General features: G+C 39.6%; 1 protein-coding gene across 1 annotated transcript in view; it reads left to right on the top strand.

The window, feature by feature from the left end:
* The window catches only part of SATB1 (SATB homeobox 1), a 73,765-nt gene that overhangs the window by 46,642 nt on the left and 4,553 nt on the right, over positions 1-22,570 (top strand). Inside the window, 2 exon segments of the mRNA XM_009877237.1 lie at positions 54-197; positions 22,079-22,282. Of these exon segments, the coding sequence (XP_009875539.1) occupies positions 54-197; positions 22,079-22,282 (348 nt within the window).

Here is a 22,570-nt window from a genome sequence, read left to right as displayed (position 1 = left end):
GGGAAAAATAACCTTTTTTTAATGAAAACTGTCTCATAAAATATATTTTTTAGGTCAAAACTGCTACTATTGCTACAGAGAGGAATGGAAAAACAGAAAATAATTCCATGAACATTAATGCTTCCATTTATGATTAAATGAAGAGAGCTAAGGTGTCTCAAGCACTGTTTGCAAAGGTTGCGGCAACCAAAAGCCAGGTAAAGTTCCCAGGGCGCAGCGGTCTCCCTATCCTGTGCGATTACTCCCTCCTTCCCCATTTTTTTTATCTGTTTCTGTGTGAGTTACAAGTCACTGCCAGGCTAGCACACTAGCCTGGTACCCCAACTCAGAGCTCCTTGCTGGATCCAAAGGTAACCTCTGGTTACCCTTGACCAGGCAGGGCTGAGAACTGGCTTCCCAGGGCTCATCTCTCCCTCTTTACCCTAGCCAGAGATGTCATTGCTGTGCACCTGGGACTCCTGTGTGGCTCAGAAAACATCAGGTTCATCAGTCCATAGCCAGTGTGGATGTGGCAGAAGCCGTGGGCAAGCTCTGTATATTGTTACCAAGCTTGTCTCGAGGTTTTAGCATTTTACTATTGTTTGCACTGTCACGAGGAACGATGGGGTTCTGGTTTTCGCAAAAGTATTTAATCAGACCCACTGATGAGGCTGTGTATGGGAGGTGGGGAAGCACTCTCAAAAAAACCCCAAACCAACAAATTATAGTTACACAAGTCACATCTGAGAAAACATGTGCAATCTTTGTGGAATATGATGGCTGCTTGGTGACCTGCATGTGTGCATACATATAATACAGTGCATATTGAGTTTTAAGCCTTTGTTGCGTGATTTCTTATTCTGTTTTCCTTGACCGAAGAATTTCTGTTGAGTTTAGTGTCAAGAGTGGGAAATGAGCAAGCACTTACTGGGTGTGATTATCGTAAGTGACATGTCTTCTGAGAAGGATCACCAGTGTATGCAAAAGCATTGATTTGAGTGAGAAAGTGCTCTAGAAGTAAGTAAAGGAAAAATATATAGAAAAATGAGAAAGACTAGAACCATAGTTACACCAGTGCTTGAACAAAATGGTAAAAGCACCAATGCTTGCAATGTTGAATTTTCATGTTAGATTAAATGTTAAGTTGACTTGGTCACTATTTCTTTACTTTTCTAAAATTGCTTCATAGAAGAATAGGCCATCCTTCAGGGAAAGCTGAGAATGATCAGTTGGACCAATGTTTCTTGAGCCGTCAGCATTTTAGTGCTGGTTTTCTTTTTAGCTGTCTTAAACGTTTGACTTCTGTGTGGTTCACGTTCGGAGTTTACTCCATTTCATTGTACAGCAAGGATGTTGTCTCTTAAGTTATATGTTGTAAGGAGCACTTAAAGGGATATTTTGGAAATGTTATATCAAAATGATTAAACTCAAGCTGTGGACTGTAAAAATTATAGCTTTATAGGCCACATGCCTGCCTACCCTTCAATCACTGTCAAAGTGATAATTTCTACAATAATATGTTTCTTTTATTGTGGGATTCTAAACACCAAGTGCTGTTTAAACATTAAACTGAATTGTTTATGTTAGTGCTGTACTCAGTGTGTCATACACCAGGCCACTATAATCTCCCATGGAATGTAAAAATTCTGTCATGAATCATGGCTTGTATATCAGAAATTACTGTAATTTTGATTGGAAATTACAGGGCTCTTGAAATGTTTCTAATTATGATAGAATGTTACAGCAGCTTCCAACCTGTGTGCTCCTCCGATGTCTTTATTCACATGTCAAGACTCAGGGTTAGAGAACTGTCCGTTTTCTACACCTTCCCCTTTCCATTGCAGTTCTCCGCAAAACCAAGGTATGAAGCCGATCTATCGGTCCACATAATTTTGATCTGATCTGCTTTATGTGATAGCATATTTGTTTAAGTGCTTAGTCTTAAAATTTCTAGGCGGGACAGCTCGTCCAATGCTGATTTTAAAAGGGACAGGTGATTAAAGTGAAGCACAAAAGCTTCCAGAGGATGTGGTACACTTTTTTTAGAGTCTTGTTATAAATTTTATATTCTTTTACAAACTTTGCTACCAAGTATAGAAAACAACACTAAACATGTAGTTCTTTTCCTTTTTGTTGTGGAGATAATGCCTGTATTCTCAGAGTTTATTTTTCTCCCCAGTTTCAGCAATGCAATGTTAACTTACATGTATGCAAGCTTTCAGGTCTGTAGTTAGTGAAAGTGACATTTGTAGTAGAAAGCGCCTTCACAGAAGTAACTTCTGTGGTAAACTGGATGCATTGAGTCGTCTCAACAACGAATCAATTCACTGCTAGTCATCCAATTAAAATGCTTTAAATATGTAGCAAAGCCATGTATATTAAAGGAGATATCTGTTCTGTAAAAAATTCTAAGTTGGAGTTTGTCAAGGGTGCAGGGAGATATTTCTTCAGGCAAAGAAGTCTCTCTTGCACAAAAAAAAAATAGACTTATTCAAACATATTCTTTAAGAGAGCATCTCTTGAAAGAGGTACATTGTTGTGTTTGTTTTTTAATTTGGGGGTATTGGTTTCCGCTCAGAACTGAAAATCCTGGGATAATCACTTCCAGTTATAGTGGAAATTCTGGAGGATGTGTATTAGAAAATGATGCATTGGTTAAGAGTTTTGTTTATAAAATCACTAAAAATGAACATTGCTGCTCTTATCTTATTGTGGATAAAAAACTTGATTAGCTCCTGAGTGTAGTCTGGAGTAACAGTATAAAATGTATGTCACCTAAAACGGCTCTGCCAGTGGACAAAGATAGCTGATTGCTGGAGGGCCTTTTTATTTTTTTATTTATTTTTTTTTAAGGGGCTGATTTGGGTCAACATTAGATTGGGCATCTAAGCGGCCAACATCTGCAAGGTGCCTGGGCTTGCCTGAGCCAGGAGACTGCAGATAATGTTCTGCTGACTAGAGCACTTCATACTGAAGAGCTATTAAACAGTGTGCTACACAAGGTTCTCTTTAGGTAACGCCGAGGTGAAAAAGTGAGCACCTTCCCTTGTGCCATGTTTAGTGCCTTTAGTAAGAGTTACCTGGTTGACAGAGGATCACGCGTGGGAGTGATGCTCCCCAGACCCGCCGGCTGCGGTGGCTCGCTGCGGCAGAGGTCATGGTGCAGGGCGAGGAAGGGGTGATGGGAGCAGAAGGAGGTGCCAGTGGTGTCAGCCAGATCGTACTCAGGCTTAGGTGAGTGTCCATTTATCCACTTGGTATTTTCACCGAGCACTCTGCTGGCAGCTCGTTGACTTTCCCAAAGGACAAGGGTTGTCTGGCACATGGGTTTGAGTGAGTCTGGGGACTTAGCTAGGAGATTCCTGCAAATGTTGGATCCTGTTCCTCTCTAGGAATGTATGCATTCAGTAGATTTTTCAAGTTTCTGTGTTTTTAAGGATCAATATATTTTCTGTAGAATCAATTCAAATTCTGTTAAATTCAAAATATGTGCTTTAAAAGTTACTGTGGTTATACTGAGGAGCTAAGGAAGATATTGTAATTCAAATTACTTGAATACATCCTATCTTTGGGGAGTTTTAGAACTGTAATTGGCAAAACACCTAATGTCAGTATTTAAAATCTTACGTTTTTATTGCAAGTTGTCCACCTGTTAGGCCTGCATTTTTTTTCCTTAGATTGTGTTGAAAAGAGAGCTTTAGAAAAATGCATGCAAAGAAGACAGAAATGTTTACAGCAGACTTTATTTCTGCTTCAAGATTGTTGTTTTTTAGTGGTACAATGGCAATACTTTTACAATTAAGTCAGAGTGGGTTTTTATTAAATTTATAACCTGACAGTCTGATTCAAGTCGTTATGAAAGCACATTCTTAATTTTGTTATTTCAAACAAAAAAAAAGTTGATTTGTGTAATGATCGTTAAGGCATCATGGTTCAGTAACTGTGCATTGGTTACAATGTTTTCATGGGGGAGCCAGGGAGGAGTTTTTTCTTGATGGTGACAGATGCTGAAATCTAATTTTATTCCATAAAAACAGGCAAACAAACAAACAAAAAAATCCAAACCTAAGAGCCCCTAGAGATAAGACAAGTAGAGACTTGCACTGTTTCTGTATGTTTGCTGTGTTCTGAGAAGTTACATTTATGTTAATGGCTTCTGCTGAAAAGCTGTGGCCTGCACATGCTCGTATGAAGCAGGGAAGAAAGCAAAACTTTGCTGAAAATCAGCTGACATTACTAAAGCTTTCTTAAATTTAGGAAATTACAATTTGCAAATATGGAGGTAATAGCAACTTCTGTACCTCTGAGAGTCCCTTGCACTGCAGTATAAGCTCATTAGCTTGCATTATTATAGCTAAATAACTCTGTTTTGTGGCAGAATAAATAGGTAAAATTGATATTTTTCTGTGGTATCAATCCTGCCAATTGCAGTGTGTGGCCAGACAGGTGCTGAGTGCCTCCCCTTCTCACCACATAAAAACGCCTCGATGTTGAAGGTGAGACACTTGGCTCTCACTGAATCGTTCTTCAATGTTAATTTTCAGATGAAACTAATGGAGCACTGCCCATACCTCCAGAAACCTCATCTAATTACGGACAGTTTTGACCCGTTACTTCTGAGCTGTTGCGTTGTGTTGCCCAATTTCCCGTCCTTCTGTTGTCCCCGTCTTTCACTTTGGCTAGACTGTTAGCCCCTTGGAAACGAGTAGTTTTGCATGCAAAGCACGGAGGGAAAATCACTGATTCACACCATGCTAGAGACTCCATCCTAAGCCATCGGCCAAGTATTTTGTGCGGTGGTATTTTATTAGAAGCCTTTGACTTTTTGCCTTAGTACACACCTGGCAGGTCCTCCTGCGAAAGGCTGCGCAGGGGTGAGCGGCAGGGAGGCATCAGGCAGAGCATCTGACGCTTGTGAGTTAGATGGGAAGGAGTTAAATGGGAAGGCAATGCTAAACATTGGCACTAAAATTGCTTTTGGCATGCAAATACCACGCTTTTCCTGACATAAATATTTTCAGAATAGGCCATTAGAGTTCAGGTATATAAACCCCTGCTTTTACTGGAAATTTTAATGTTGTAGTAAACCCGGAGATTTATAGTGAAAAATTGATATCTGTTATCTCACTTTTATCTTTTTAACCAGCAGTTTTATAAATGCTATATCTTTGATCTGGCTTTTTCCATCTAGAGACTAAGCTATATACTCTAATAGGAAAGTCATTTTTAAACAGCTTCCCACACTGAACAAGCACGGTATTGTGGATCTGGCACAAAGACGTAACATGCCATTACCGCAGATATAGAACAATCTATTCAACTATTTTCCAGCGGCAGGAAAAGAAACCTTTTTATCACCAAGAGTAACCCTCTGGTAACAATATGGCTTTAAGAGGGGAATCTTAAAATTCTATTTCCAAAGCTGTTTCCTCAGGGCACTGCACCTCAGCCTGCCCTAGCGGGGGGACCAGAAGTGGGGGGGGCCTTGGTCTTTCACCCATCACGTCAAGTCCTCTCCTGCCTTTGTCTCCCTCAGAGCAGCTGAGTCACTTCCTGGGTTTAAATCTTGGCTTAAAAATCTTCTTTTCCCCCCCCTTTGGCGTACAATGAATTCTCTGTGGAGTGGTGTGGGGTACAGAACAGGGAGACACGAGGTGGAAACAAAACATGTTCTGAGGTCTGCTGTTGTTTTGCAGGTTCACCTAGAAATAAACCCCTCATGGGAAGGTGAGATACAGTAGTTAGAAAACCTTAGCTGCAGAGCTACACCACAGAACAGTTTCCATTTCTTTTTTTGTTTTAATTTTTTTTCCTCCCCTTGCTCTGGCAGTTGAAGAGGTGCCACAAGCAGCAGGAGTTGGGACAGGATCGAGTGTCAGTGGGGATGGGAGAGGAAGAGTGTGAACTGAGAAAGCAGGATGGGCTTCTGCGCGCCATCAAGAATTGCCCCATAAAGCGGCGTGTCATTCAGTGAAACTGCGAAACCTGGCAGATAAGAGCTTATTTGCTTCTCTAACAAAATACTGTGTTGCAGAGTCGTAGTGTGTTCTGTCTCACCTGGATCGGAGAGATTTTTGGGTTTTTATCGTGGGAAAAAAAGGAATGCTTAGAGTGCTCCAGGTCCTTCCTCTGCGCCATATCTTAATTTCTTTTACAACATCTCTTAAGGTTAAAGACTCAGGAAATTTCCTTAGAGTTGTTTTTTTTTAATTCTTACTCAGAAAGAGGGTAGAAAAATTGAGTTCAGTTAACTTATTTATTTCTTGGTCTGGGTGGACCTGGAGAAGGACTGGTATTGATCCTGACTATATTCTACATTATTGTGATGACCTTGGTGGAGTGCATTGACTTCAGTGAGTCTTGGGTTCCCCCTAGCAAAAAGCAGACAGTAACTTCTTGAATCAACAAAAATGCACTGAAGAGAAACCTCCTTAAAATCTCTGAGGTGGTTCACATCAGTGTGCGATTGCCCACAGAAATCTGCATAGAGGGAGAAAAAAATAAAACCATCAAAACCTGAAATAGTTCAAGCCAAAGAAAAAAAGTACAGAATGGAAAATACTTAACTAGTAAGAGGATTATATTGACCTCTTAGAAGAGCTCCTTGGGGCCAGGCAGCTCTTTCAGCATGGCAGGGAGAGTGTGCTTCCTGAGCGTGCTTTACATGTGGGGTCAAATCAGCTCCGGGTCGAGGTTCCCAGGCAGGTGGGCAGCAGCGTGAGCTGCTCAAACACTGCTTGGGATTCCACACGGAGCCAGGTTTAAAAGCTGGTAGCAGCTTCAGGAAACGCTGTGAACGTTTGAGCCCTAAGGAGAGCTTCCCTGGAGGGATGCTCTGCTTCAGAGCACCTGCCCTATGCTGGCCGGGAGCTGGTGCTTAACGTTCTCACGGCCTCTGCCTGCAGCGCCTCCCTGGGAGGGGCTGGGTCTGGACCGCTCAGCGCCTGGCAGGATGTGGCCCCACAGGTGGCCAGAAATGACAGGAGCTAGGGTTCTGGTTAGATGGATTTTGTCTGGTGGAAGGAGCACGAATGTGTGGGAGAAGCTAGGAGAAGTACAAGTTCAAGTCATTAAATGTACAAATGAAAAAAGAGCCAAGTAGTGAAAGCTCTTTACAAAATACAAAATTCTGTTAGAGCAGCAAGGCGGCACAACATAAGGAATGTTTGGTACATGTTATTGAAACTGAAAAATCAGAGTATGGAATGAATTATAATTTAGCATAATCCATAATTTTACAGTTTTCATTTTGAATTATTTATCTTATATGATTTGATTAAAGATAAAACTGGATGACAAGATCCTGAACATCTCTGCATGTCTTAATGGCAAATGAAAAAAGTCCTCATTATAACTTCACCATTTTAAAATTTTTATTTGTGTTCTTTCAATATAACTTCCTTTTATTTTTAAAGCATATCTCAGATCCGCATTGTGTACACACAATTCTATAACCCATCAGGCTTCAGTGTTGCCTCAGTACCTCTGATTCAGTAAATCAGATCATAGGCAGCATGCTGTCATATAATAAGGTGTCTGATCCTTATTACCAGTTTGTTGATGCACAGACTCCTTCAAATTGACCATTGCAACACATGGTTTCCCCTGAAACTAGCTGTGATAATTAGCGTGGCTCTAATGAGACAGAATGTCACTGATCTTGTGCTGAACTGTCGAGTATCGACGCTACGGATGGGAACTGTCAAAGCTTGCCATCTGTGACAGAGCTTGGCATATTCCATTTGCAAGGTAGAGCATGCTCAATAGACTGTTTTTAAACAAATGGTCCATTTCTTGATTAGGGCTCTGTGTTCTGTTACCGTGGAAGACTTTATATCATAGTTAAACTTTTTTTTATTTTTTTTATTTCTTTTTGCTGGAGTAAGCTCGTTAGGAAGTGAAAATGTTACTGCTTCTCAAACTGGCGCTTTCAATCTTCTGTTAGCTTTTTGGGAAGGGTTGGAGGGCTGCTGATCACATATTTATTCTTCTTCCTTCCCCCAGTTATCTTAATGCAGTTCTTCTAAGGCTAGCACTTCCACAAGGCTTTTATCTGATTTTTTTAATTATTTTTTTTAAGCAGTGAGGGATGGGGACAGCGTAGTTTTGAAGGATGGAGGAACAAAAATTAAAAACTCTTAGATGACGTGCAGCAGGAGCACGTGCACCTGGGCTGAAAGATTGAATCGGTCAGGAGAGCCGGGCGCTCAGGCTCCCGAGACCGGCCCTGCAAAATGCCGTGCAAAAAGTCCAGCGCTGCTTATCATTCCAAAATATGCTTTGTTGCTTTTTATTTCCTCCTTCTCTGGCAGACCACACAGGGCTTGTTCTGAAGAACATTTTCACTAATCTGATCAGGCAGCCAAATACGCCGGGAAAACTGCTTTAATGATCCCACTAATTACCTCAAGTCAATATGAACTGTATTATTAGACTGAGGGAAAATATTCCATTAGGTCTCCCCCTTGGGAGTTTCTCCGCTTTGTGATGTCACCGAAGCCTTCGCCCTCTCGCTTGTAATTAATTTTATTTACACACGCAGGCACGCACAAGGTCACACCTGCACAACCGGAGCTGGCCAGGGAGCTAGTGGCACTCAGGCTTAATCAGATCTGTCATAATTACCATTCTGCATGTTTCTGACACACGCTGTGAAATATTTCAATTTAACTGCCGCTACCAGCACAACCAGATGTAGTGTGAGTGTGGCTGCATTGGAAATATTATTCCTCAGGATAAACTCTCTCCTCCTCCTTTTTCCTCCCACCCCCTCTCCCTTTTACAGCTAATGTGGCACAGAAGCTGATGTATCCTGTAAATCTTGAATGCAGCGCTAGATTGATAACAGCAGATTAGACAGTTTAACCACAAACAGCTTGTTCATTTTTCACAAATGAAAACCACATGTGGTGTAACTAAAATTTCAGGCTTTTTTTTTTTTTTTGCTTTTTTTTTGCTTTTTTTTTCCCCTCTCCTCTTTGGTTGTTGTTTCCTTTTGTGTGTGTGCGCGCGCGTGTGTTAAGGTCTGCCTTTCACCGTGAAGGACTGAAATAAAAGAGTAAACATATAGGGGGAAAGAGACGCTGCCGCTTTTGGGGATTATTTCTCCATGACCTTTATTAAAAATCTTCCTTCCTTTGGCAAAGAAATTGGATATCGCATGGGGGTTTTCTCTCTCACTCTGAGACTTTCTAATCTCTGGATTTTATGCCCACTTATTAAAAAAGTCATCCTACTGTGCTGTTTTTCAAAGTAACGTGCCAGCAAACACCTCACTTCAAGAAGAGCTTTTAACCAGAAATGTAGTCTTTGCTGCTACATAAATTTAGCAGAAATAAAATTTTCTGCCAAAGTTTTTCACCACGAATTTTGTCTCTTTGCTAACTCTTCCCTTTACCTCTCCTTTGGGGAAAAGATTCTTTTTAAAAAGGAGTCCTCAAAGTGTCTAGAATTTTGGCAAATGGAAAATTGATATTTTTTTTATTATTAAAACATTCCAGTATTTCTTATGAAAACACATTATGGTTAGGTTTTAGGAAACTGAGTGCTGTCTGTAAACTGTTTTGTTTTTTTTTAATAAATCCATTTTTTCAGTTAAATTGCTCAGCTTGCCCTAATTAAACAGCATTCGATACTTAGTAGCATGTTTTTTTCAAACCATCTACTGTTTAGTAGATCACTGTTGACTACTTTTCCTACACAGAACAAAAAGTAATGCAATTTTGATAGAAAGTTTTAATTATAAGGTTTTGAAACAATTCTTATGGCAAGAAAAAAAAAAAGTAAGTGTGCAGAATGAAACTGAACAGATTCCCCAAAAGCTGTTGCAGGTATTGTCAGCTGAAAGGAGTGATGCAGTGCATCTGATAGAAATGAATCAGATCTGATCTGTAAAAGACTTCCAGGGGAGGTTTAAAAAGAAAAAAGTAGCCTTTAGTAAGAGATTTTTTATCCATTGCCAGTTATGCACAGAGCAGTGGCAGTACTGAAGGTGCAGGAGGCGGGGAGTTAAGACTGCATCAGTGAGAAGGAGGTGGGCAGCGTAGTGTTTGAAAACCACTGAAGGTACGGTTTGTAGCAGAAAATTTGGCTAAATGGATGGCCCCCACACTGCTGCAGAGAGGGTTGAAGACCCATGCTCCTACCACGTGGCCAGCAGTTACTGACTGCATCACTAGTAGGTCAGCGTAGGTGTGCCATCAGTGTCCCTTGCTGCACGGCAGTGCCACCTCCCTTCCTGACGCCCCCATGGTCCGGGCAGACCCTGAACAAAGGGGAAATCTCATGCTGCAGGTGCAGCCGAAGCTCTGGAGGTTCTATGGCTACAGATGTCTCAAAAATGAGTCTGAAGGAAGGCGAAGAGGAGGGCAGGAAGGGCTTGCATTGGAAGAGATAATGCTGAAATGAACCATCAGGATTCTTGCCAGAGTCCAGAAATCCAGCTCTTATTTCTTCACAAAATAATTTGAAAAATGTCACGCAGTCAGGAGGCACTGGATGGCCAGAAGAAAACATTTGTGGTTCCTTCTCCAACCTCCTTTGAGTGTCTTATTTTTAGATTTTCGTTCTTAGGTAGAGGTGTTTCAGTTCCTACACTCCAGATGCATGAATCAGCTCTTCCCCAGGCAGCACCTGCTGTCTGGCTGACAAGAGGTGCTGCTTCTGGCAGGATGGATTTTCTTAATCTATCTTCCCGCTTCCTGTATCCTCACCTTCTGTTTTGTTTTCCTCTCACTGCTTCACTAATTCCTCTTGCTACAGCTTTCCTCTTAGCCCTCCTTTGACTTTTTCCCATCCCGTTCCTCTCCTCCGTACACCCTCACTCTCATTCCATCTGCCCTTTCTCCTATCCTCCCAGTGTGCAAGGGCTGCGCCCAGGACATCCCACCTCACCCCACCTGCATCCCTGCACACCCAGCTGCTTTGCAGAAGCATCAGCTTGTGCAGGGGGGGCACCCCACGTTCTTGGGCTTTGCTGGGTCCTGGGCAGCCCAAGGGCTGATGGCCAGCACCGGCTGCTTCTTGGGTAAGACATCCTTCCTTTCCCTGCACAGCAACATGGATTTAGCTGGGAAAAGAGCCATGTTCTTGATTTCTCGGGTTGCTCGTGCCTGCTGTGGGAATCATGACTCTTTCAGGAGGCTTTTGAAGATTCAGTCTATCAGTGTTTAACATGATCAAAGCACTATTTAGGAAAAAAAAAAAAAAAAAAACATCAGGGAAAAGTCAGAGCGAGCTGTACGAGAGTTAATGACGTACGGAAATGAAAACAAAGCTGTAGTGCCAGAGCAGAGGAGGAGGCTGAGGAGTTAGCGAGCAGCCCGTGGTTCCCGGCAGTGGGGGAAGCAGGGTACCAGTGCAGAAAACAAAAGCGGGCTCAACCCGTAACTAAACAGGAAACGGCAGGGTAGAATTCCTCCTGAAAAACGAGAGCTGCTAAACGCGTTACTGCAGAGGATAAAGGCACCTTATGCAAACACAAATAGACAGTAACAGTTGGAGAAGCAGTTTGTGACTGACTATAATTCAGGTGAAGGGTTGTGGGGCAAAGGAAGGCATAAGTAATAATGAATGTTTTCTCCCTTGATGTTAAAATGGATAATTCAAAATTCACGACACCTGGAAGAATGTTTAGAGGTTTTCTAGGTGCAAGGTAAGAAAGGAGACAATATTTTATTCCAGCTTCACTACTTGTAATAGTTTCTCATTTTGTTTATTTTTTTATTTTCCTCAAATTTAACTTCTAAGTCAAACTTCAGATTTTCGATTATGAATTACCCCAGACTGTTGACATATAATGAATAGGCTAGGGCAAGCATGTGGCAAGTTAAGAGGGGAAAAAATTCAATTTTCAAATAATTATCTAATTCCAAATCTGCCAAATTTTATCTGAAAACACATTTTTATTCAGTGATCATCTTATTTTTATTCTTGTGTGGTGTCATGTTCCCTTACTTCAGGATGGCATTTGAGAAGAATATGAAAATAGCTTTCAGGATCTTTGTAAAATTAAGATGTTTGGTCTGAGTGGTCCTTAGGAGAATTCCATGAAGTTTTGGGCCCCAACTGAGCAAGATTTGCACACTTACACCTGTGAGTTTACTTAAGTGACTTGGTGTTTTGCTGAGCCTGGTGCTTAGCATCTCTAGTATATTTAATGTGTGAGAGAAAGCTCTACAGATAAAGGAACTTTCCACTGCTTATGTAAAACCAGTTATGTTTTCTTTTTAAAAAAAAAAAAGCTATGAAGGGCTTAAATGAGATTATTTTTATTTGGGGGGGGCAGCCAGTTTGCTTCACCACTGAGAAATCATTTGCTACTCTTATTTAATGTGAGGAGGGAGTCTTTAAGTAAAGGGATTGACTCTTTTTCACCCGGGGAGCAGGACAGAGGCATCAGGGCAGGTGCCTGCTCTATGCAGCACCTGACTAAAGGGCAGAAGCTGCTGCCTCAAAATATGGCTGGGACTCAGCTTGGCTGGCACTTTTCTTGGCCGGTGAGGAAAAGCCTAATGCTAAGCGCTGCTCTCTCTAGGAGCTTTTCCCTTGTTGGCTGCTCTTGTCCCCATCCTGACCGCAAATTACCTGACCACACTTTTGTGTCGGTTCCCACCCATGAGGGAGAAACCTGATTTCTCCAGCTTCCTTTTGATTTGGCTTTCCTATGCTTTTAAGTTTATGCCCCAAGAAACCATGCTACAAAGGTTGGGATGTTTTAGCTTTCCAAGGGCTTCACTGCCTTATTTTTCCATGGGTGACATATGTGCCTCTGGCTGCTCCCGTCTCATTTGCTGGGAGGCGTCTGACTTTCACAGGTGTGGATTTTAAAGATCTTTTTTTTTTAAAACTGCATTGATGTAATGGACACTATTAATTTTCTGACTGTTTCTGTTAGTTAACAAAATCTTGAGAAGAGTTAGGGAAAAGTTTCTTTTCAATTTCCTTAAGACTCCTTAAGATTCCCCTCACCTTTGGCATTATCGAGGTTCGTCACCATGAAGCAGAGCCACAGGCTGCAGGAGCAGTCAAAAGAAATTTTCTCAGAATTTTTAAATGTTTAATTCAAATCTCTATGAGAACATTTAGTTAGTCCCTAAAAATGTGAAGGGATGTCTAAGAAAGGATTTGAGCTGTGCATGTTTTGGAATGATGTTGCTCATTGGAACATCTTGTCAGCTGAACTGAATTTATAATGAGTCCAAATATCTGTGAGCCTGTGATTCCTCAGTGTGTGGTAGATCTTCCCCTGATCCAAAATGAATTTGAGAAAGAAAAAAACATATGACAAGAAGCCACATATTTAAATTAGTCCTTCAGGGAAATTGTAATCTTCGTAAAAAAAATAAACTAACAATGTAGTATAAACACATTTAAGTAATTACGGAAGTGACACTTTGGCCCTATGGCCTTTTTACTGGAGGTCTTTTTCCCAAAGCAAATGTTAAATCTCTGTAAGTAATGCAATAATAAACATTTGCTGTTCACTTGTAAATTGATAGTAGTAAAAAAGATTTTTAAAGTTGCCAAGCTCTTTCTATTAAAGACTCTTCTCTAACTAAACTGCAGATACAACTGCCATACAAAATTGATTGCATGTTTTAGAATAAATAAATATGGGCTTCTAAGGGTCGTGATTGGATTTAGGGTTGTATTTACTTTCAAGGGAAGCATTGGTATTGCACTGAAATCAGTACTTCTCTCTACTTAAATAGAAGATAAAGGGCCATATATTACCAGTCACCCTCTGTGAAACCCACTGACCCATTTTATACGCCTGTACTATAAAAAGTAATGTACCAGGCTAAGACTGACTTATTTAATAATTAGCAGTTGTTTTTTCTTGTTTAGATTTTTTTTTTTATTGTCAAGTCCATTTTTGTCATGCGTATCTCGCAGTTACAATGCCAATTGAATCGTGTGTGTGAAAGAGGAAGGGTCTGGAGTAGAAGAGGGTGGAATAAAACTTCACCCACTGTTGGGGGTTTTTTTGCATGTGTTACTTTTTTCCCTTCTTTTTACATATGAACGTAGTTGCATTTTATGTAAGACTTTCAAAGGCATGCATATTATGTTTTTGATTAGGGCTTGTGCCTATCTATCATGCTAGGCAGTTGAAGGCAGTATTTTGAAAAAGATGCATTTGAACAAGGGAGAGGAAAGGTGGAGGAGACTGAGAGCAGAGAAGCCCTTCATTTAGATTATTCAATTACTGTTCCCTCTGTACTCGACTAAAAAGTAATGATACTTATGTTTTCAGTCAGTTTTAAAGTTACGGGATAGGTTTTTTTTTCTTTCCATGAGCATGGTGCATCTCAAGTTCTCATACACAGGGAACATACTCACCAGTTTTGAGATACCTCAGACCTTAACTCGATGATTTTTTCTGGTAGCGCTGGCTCTTTGCCACACACTGTGGCTCCTGGTCGAGGAAAAGGTCTGATATGACAGATGAGGCTGCAGGAGCAGGGCCACAGCTCTCCAGGTCACTTTGGTTTTGTACTTGTTTTCTGCTTGTCACTGAATTTTATTGGCTGCTTTAGCAAATTTCCTTTTTCTATTTATTTGTTTGGATATTTACAAGAATATAAATGCATATTTAATTTTCAAAGTGCTGCAGCTAGAGAGGTGAAAAGGCGGAGAGAATAAGAGATATTAGAAATATTTTTCCCCTAAAATATCAGCAAAAAACTTGCAATGCAATACTATCTGTACCAATGCTAGCTGTTTAGTCATTTGCTTTTCACAACCCAGGGAAGAGGTGGAGGCAATACCCAGGCAGATGGTGTAGCTGAATAATAGGTCGAATAAGAAATTTAAGGAAATGGCATAATCTGTTTCAGTATTCTTCAAAGGAAGTCTTTCCTGCTTGTGAAGTTTACCTTTCTTCTGAAAAACCCTATGAGGTTGTGGGGTTTTCAGTTTGTTTGTTTTGCTAAATCTCATCTATTACGATGACAGATAGAGATTTACTTAAAATTCACATCTGGCTTATGCTTTCAGTGTTCTGATAATGAAATCCAGTAAAATAGGTAAACCAGAAATATCTGGAGATAAAGGACAGCTTCAAGTTTCAAACTTTTTTTTTGATTTTAGGGGATCTAAGGCTGATGAATGTAAATAAAATATTAAGGCAACTGTCTTTTTGGGGACATTTTTTATCACTTTAGGCCACATCTCAAGATTAGGCATTTGTATTCTGGTATTTCTACTCACCTTCTGGAACAGCCTGAAAACCAGCTTTTGCTTCTTTGATTCAAGATACATGATTTTGTGAGAGAAATAGGAAAATCCCAAAGTACATTCAAAGCAGTTTTTAAAATTACTCGGAAGTACGTGCCTCACAGAAGTCAGTGCTTAAAATTACTTGAAAATATAAACTAAACAGAAAAGACTTTCACTAACAAATGTGTTGGTCAGTATCAAAAACTACTAAATCTGGTAGATTATTAGTTTTCCTAAAATCTTATAAAAATATCCAGTGGCCTTTCGTTTAATGGACTTTAGTTCTTCTGTGAAGCATTTAGGTCCATTGAGCTTTGCGCAGGAGATGGCCAGGTCGGGTTATGTGTTTTAGGAAAGACAAGCCTGCAGTCAGAATAAATTTTCCTAAAGTCATGAAATTCCAGAAGAACATTTAAGGCTAAAAAGGACCGCTCCTGCCATCTAGACTTGATCCCGTGTCTAAACCCACAGCTATTTCACCCAGAAAGAAGTCAGATTTAAGTAATCTCAGTCTGAAAATGACTTTTGAATTAAATGCTCTGTTCTTGCCCTGCAGTAGGCGTTCCCTGATGCATTTTTCCAGATAATACAACTGTAACGCAAGCAGCATTTCCCAGATAAATTAAAGCAGCGTCCATTATTGCTTATTTGTCGCATTTGTTTGTGCTGAAGTGACTTTTGTTTATTTTTCTTCTGTGCCATATGCATGGGCTTACTGATTCAGAACTCCCTGAATTTTCGATCCTGTTGAACACTGTGAGAAATCTCAGTTGAAGGGTTTAATGCATTTTCCAATCAATGTGTAGGGGAAATTTGGCCTTATCAGTTTAGATGCTGGCGATCCTTTCATTGCATTATGGAAGAATCTTCTCTAAGCAGAGATTATTCTTAAGAACTTCATAACATTTAAAGGTTAATATGTTAGGTAAAGAACAATATCTTAAGACAAACATTTTTATTACAGGACATGAAGGGATAGTTCTGATTAAATTACATGATTATTTGAATGGGAAAGAAGACAAAGTGCATCATTTCTTGCCCTCAACTTTAATGCCTTTAATCAAATAATGACCTTCTGGAAATAGTTAATTTTAAGCATTTGGAAAGATCAATACCACTTTGCCACCAAAAAATGGCCCAGATGATGAAATTTGATGTATTTAAAGTACCATTTCACCCTTTTAACCTAGTAAATAATTTAAAATGCTTTCAGTACTCCTTTGCTACAATTATGTATCTCGTTCAAAGTATTATGTCTGTGCAATAAGCAGTTTACAAGTTCAATATTAAAAACTAAGACTATTCATATACCATAGTGGTGATGTTGGCCTTTTTTCTTCTCTTATATTCATGGATTGTGTTTTGAAAAGAAATGGAAATACCTATGATGAACTCAGCTGTTTGGAACAAAAATGAGAATTGTAAAGTAAGTTGGATGGCTTTTGAAAGGGAAAAAAAGTCAGTATTTGAAGTTTAGTCCATGAGTTCTTTCCTTTTGTTTTGTCTATAAGCTTTTGTGTTAAAGGTGAAGGATTTGGGTTGCTCAGACAATTAAGAGCCATTTTACCAAGTGTAATTTCATATCTGTGTTCTATAAACTGGAGTGCCTTCAGTATTGTAAATAAAAAAAATTGCCCTCTATTAGCATGTTTGTGGGCAGATTAAAAACAGTCTTCATTAGCATAAGTAACACTTAGAGATTCTTTTAAAAGTAGAAAATTATTTGCTGAATGATAAATTGCTAGCTTTATAGTTAGTTGCTGAAAATGTGCTCATTCAAAATGCCTGCTTTAGTTTAGTCTACAATAGTTAATTTTTTTGAGTTAGAAGTACTGTTTAATGGATTATGTACTTAGTCTTTGTTCAGAGTAGATGCTGAAATGCAATTCACACTTTCTGTTAAAATGTTTGTATCCAATACCTCCCTATTTAGACTGAGTCCTTTTACCACCATGTATTTTTATTAACTATATGCCCCAGAGAAAGATATAAAATAATCTTAGTGTTATACCAAAGAAAAACTGTTCATATCATTGATACTCTAAAATGTTTTGCATTCTTAGATTCAAATTGCATCTCATCTGAAAAACGTTGAAGTCTTTGATAGTTATTCTGTAAGCGATATTAATTGTTTGGCAAATTATTAACACTATAAAAAATTCACCAAGCAAAAGAGTTCAGTTGCTCCACCTTGAAACCCTTCTTTCCAAATTAGATGTGTTTGTTGCTGATTTGGAAAGATTTGCCTGGAGAATGTCTTTCGTGACTGCAATGCTACCCTCTTTGTTCTGGTTAGGGTTGGTATTTACACCTTAAGTGCAGATTTCAATTATCCTTTTTGTTCCCCCCCTTTTAATAAGAAAGATACCAGAATGCAAGAATAGCATGTTAGAAGCTCAACATGAAAGGGCAGAAGATTTTATTTAAACACAGCACAGGTCATATTGATAAAAATAGCTCTTGGATACATAGATAAAATGCATAGATGCTTTCTTTAAAATAAGCGTGCTCATGGGTCTTGCAGAGACTAATGTTTGGCCATTATCCTCTTTGCACTTTTCCTGCAGTAGTTTGGCAATTTGACTTTCACAGGTTTTGTTCCTCTGATGTCTTATGTTTCTTTACTAAATCCCTATCAGAAACCAGAAAAACAGACAGAAGATTCCTATTTATTTTAGATATCTTAGGTTTAGCATCTTCTTTTTTTCATCTTTTCTCTTTTTTTACCATTTTCTTGCTTACTGTAGCAAGACCTTTGCAGATGGTACTTGGTTACTTGAAAGTGCGTAACAGTATTTTCTTTGTAGCAGATGGATTTAAGACTTTTAGTTCCCAATAAATGTAGGTTTACAATACATAACTTTACAGGATTTGTGTTGTATATAACAGGTTTGAACATATTATCTCAGAATTCATCTGCATGGCATTTTCAGCTTATCCAGAGCCCATGCCAGTATTTTAAGTAATAGGGAGAGCACAGTGATTGATAGGAGCTAAAGGCGTGATTTTGAATAGAAACAAAGGTTTTAGAACAGAAGGTGTCAAATTAAACTTTGTCAGTTTGAAAAGTAGTAACATCCTGAAAGTTCTCCAAACATATTTACATGTGGCTAATGTTTATATTTTGCTTTGTGCTCTCTTTATATTCAGCGTAATGTTGCCTGGCAAATTTACTCAGTTTTAAAATCGAGGTTGTTCCCAATGTCAGTGCAAAGTTTTGGGGGTCCTGCCTTGCTGCGTAGATAAGTCGATTATTTTAAGGCTGTTTTTTTAGTGAGGTACTATATATGCTGTGCCAACCGGTTGTGATCTAATCCGAGTTACAAATATTTCCTTATTATTTTGTGGTCCTTTCCACTTCTTGTGAGACTGTAAAGACAATAAGAAAATGACCAGTGGCCCAAGCTCTTCTTCAGAATAAATGGTTTGAACCAAACAAAGTACTCTAGACTATAATAAGAGGAGAAAAAGCAGCCTTGTCATGTTCTCTTGTAAATTCAACTGCATTAACTACAGCAGTTCATACTTCTTTAGGTGAAATGGAAAGAGAATTTACAATTTTTACAGAACTTAAAATTCACGCTAGGAAAGTCTATAGGATTACTTTTCCTAATATTTACAAAAATGTTTCATACATTCTTATTTTGCTGACTTGTTATGAGTGAGCTTTATGTCATATACAGAATTCTGAACCTGAAGCTAAACACAATACTTATGGTTTTGTTTGGTTGGTTTGAACCTCAATAAAGCAGGTTGGTATAAAGTTTTTCGTCTTTTAACAAAATAAACCTCCACAACCTCTGGTATTACCCATTCACTATCTCTTCCGAGAACATTTGGCGGTCAACTTTCATAAATACTTTCAGAAATAAACCATGAGGAACAAAAAAGTGTTTCTATCCTTGTAATTTTAGTTGGTTGTTTCCATGTTAGCCATTATATGTTTCATGAGAGTATGTCTACTTCTTTAAAAATGTGGAAAAGAGATATTTTGGTAGAAGATTTTGAGGAGCGGTCTGTTCTCTGTACCGTGTCAGAAGCATCTGATCTCAGTATCTCAAAATCGCAGCTTCCCTGAAGGGCTAGCAGAGACATGCTTCAGGTTACAATTCATCAAATAATTTTTAGATAAGGAATTAGAAGTATTATTTCACTTCAAAAGTTGATAGAAAAATATTGGAAATATAATGTTAGCCATCAGTAATTAATAAAAATAAGGTCTGATCTGGTAAATAAATAGAAAAGACAGTAAAGGGAGACGTAATTTCTTCATTAACAACGTTATTGTGAAATACATTTAATCAGCATGAGATGTGATTGCTTAAGGAATTTCTTTTACTACAGAGCATTTGAAAAAAGGCTCCACTGTCTTTTTTCAAAAAAAACCCTGTGATTCACATGGTCTCCAGGCAAAATATGTGCAACTTATAAAAGCGTGGTGCAATTTCTTTTGCAGTCTATTTGTGTACTATTGAGAGGTGTCATGGGAGGGGACAGGTTGACTTGTCTGGTTTTTTTACTTTCACCAAACTGCTGCAATAGTCAGCCCTGCTCTGCTTCACCACCATTAGAAAGAGGAGCAGCAGGTTCAATGGGAAGCACTGCAGACTCCAACCAACCAAAAGACAATCTTTATGCTTCAGGGCTGGCTGCGTTCTTTTGTTTTGTTCAGGGGGATTGGGCTTTTTTTTTTTGTTTGTTTTTTTTTTAAATTAAAAACTTTAAAAGTGCATTTAAATTAAAAGATCTGGATTTGTTTCTCTTCATCTTCTTCTCTTCTCCCCAACAAACTGCATCAGCATTCCAATGGCAAACCTTTTAACTCACTGTTGAGCGTAATCCAGCACGTATCCCCGTGGAAGCAAGGTGGGCAGGGAACCGTGAGCAACATGTTGATTTTGTTAGGAGGGGATAGAGTTCGTACATTAACCTGCTTAACACATCCCAGGGTGCCTTACGATGACGAGGGAGAATCCGCAGATCCTTGCTGCTGTTTTAAAAACACGCCGTACGATTCCAGCTGGGACAGGCTGTGCGTTCGGTGCTCTGTGTGGAGGCGTTTGGCCATGTTTCCAGTCAGCTTGCTAAACCCTGGGGCAATATCCAGCATCCAGCTGTAGCACCTGGTCAAGGGCTGGGGTGCATTTCATCCCCGGGGTGGAGGGGGGGCCCGTCTGCTGCCACCACTCTCCTCCTGCGCTCTCCCGCCCTCCCTAGCGCACCTAGTGAGCACCTGGCAGATTTTGGTCCCATTTAAATTTTTCCTTTCTCAGCTCTGCTACCACCACCTCTCTAACATTTGTCATTTTGATTATTTCTGTTTCTCGGGGGCATTTTTTCTCCTGTGTCATTTGTTCAATTTTCCACCTGTATCCAAGAAAATATACTTCAAATTTTTATATGCACCTTACTAGATATTTTCGTATACAATATGAATATATTAAGATTATTTGTTTACTTTCACTTCTTCTTATCACAGCAATATTTTCACACTGCATTTATTAGCTGTTAGCTAAAAATATGAATGTCTTCAAGAAAATACATATCTGTATTGTATTTGTGTATCTATTGTATCTAGCAGTAAACTAGTCTGGATAAACCATTTTTCAACTACTCGTACATGTAAAAAGGATCTAAAAGCTTCCGTACGTTTATGTTATTTGTTGATTCAATAAAATGTCACATTATCTTTCCTACAGCATTACAAAATAAAATTGCATGGACCTAGTTTTGAAAACAGATCCTTGAAGCTAAAGAAAAAGGAAGTATGCATGTTTTATACATGTAATATTTTGCTTCTAAACTTTAATACGCAAAAAGTTGCTGCTCATGCACACAGTGCTAGCTATAGCATTTACACTCTTCTTTTAATACTACCATTGCACAATTATGAAAAAAAAATCCACAATTAATTTTTAAACAGTTGTTAAATTGTTTACAACATTTAAACAGTTGTAAAATTTTCAAGATGAACTTGTATGTCTCTTTTAGAAGCAAATTAGCAATGACTGCAGTTCCTGCAGAGGATTCTGTAGCCAACTTTGTACTCTGTATCCCTAAACCATGTCTGAATTAGAGTAGGTAAGCTCTTAAGCAGTTTGCTGTCCTGTGATGTGGAAATGGTGTAAAGGGTATATCAGAAGCTTGAGCATATCTTGCTCACTCCCAAGCCCTAATAATGTATGTATAATGGGATTTTTTTCTGCTTCTGTGATGAAAATCCTGAAACCAATAATCATCTGCCACTTGAAATAAGTTCACCTGCAGAGGCACCTCGACTTGTAGCAGGTAGGAAGAAGATATTACTTGACTGCCTCTAGTCAAATGATGCCTGTCTTTTGAAAGGACATTAGGGAGCTCCTCTACCACTGTGATTTACTTTAGGCAGTCCTACAGTCAAGGCAGATATTTTAAGTACTTTCTTGTTTTGAGTAGTAGCACTAGGATTTTTAAAATTGTTCAGCAGACAAACTGCCAGCTCCTGAAACACGGCGCCGGTGCCTTGCATCAAAGAAAACAGGCATCAGAGAGAATATCCTGGTGTCAGTGAAATCCCTGTCCTGCGGAGGGGAGCATGTCAGGAGTTCTGCCTTCACCAACCACTTTGTTTCTAAGCAGACAAACAGCAGTGCTGTGGTGCAGGACCAAGGGGAAGGTGCTTTCCAAAACGCCAGAGGTTGGTGAGCATCTGTGACGTGGCGTGAAAGCCTCTCCCTCGACTGGGGTTTGCTTCAAGCCCAGCCTGTACAGGGAAAGCCCTTCCCTACTGGGGAAGGGCATGAGAGAATTCAGCGCCTCTAAAGTACACATTTTGCCCGTATTTTGCCCCTCACAAAGTGAGGAAAAAAACTAATGTTTTGCTGGTGTTATCTTCAAGGGGTGGCTCTGTGAGCTGTTACGTTGGAAAGAAGATCCCTCACCAGAAAACAGGACCCTCTGGGAGAATCTCTCCATGATCCGAAGGTTCCTCAGTCTTCCTCAGCCTGAACGCGATGCCATTTATGAACAAGAAAGCAATGCAGTTCATCACCATGGTGACAGGCCTTCCCACATTATCCATGTGCCAGCAGAACAGATTCAGGTTAGTTTACCTTGGCCAATCCCGCAGAGCACTAAGTAAATAAAGCTTTAACAGAGCAAAAGAAATTAGTGTTTCTTTCCTCCTGGCCAGGCTAAATGCAGGTCTCCCGGTATGAGATAAGAACGCGCTGCCTTCCGCCACCAGAGTTCAAGGGACCACCCACAATTTTTGTTTTGGATCAGTGGTTTTTCACGATGGTGTGCGGATGCAGTAGCGCAGAGGCAGCCATGGGCCAGGCCAGGTGAGCGTCTGGGCTGGCTGTCCCCAGCTAGACAGGCATCAGGACCG

This window comes from Apaloderma vittatum, unplaced genomic scaffold, assembly GCF_000703405.1.
Source record: "Apaloderma vittatum isolate BGI_N311 unplaced genomic scaffold, ASM70340v1 scaffold13649, whole genome shotgun sequence".
NCBI lineage: Eukaryota > Metazoa > Chordata > Aves > Trogoniformes > Trogonidae > Apaloderma > Apaloderma vittatum.
Note: the sequence above shows the minus strand (reverse complement) of the source record. Positions and strands in the feature narration are given on the sequence as shown.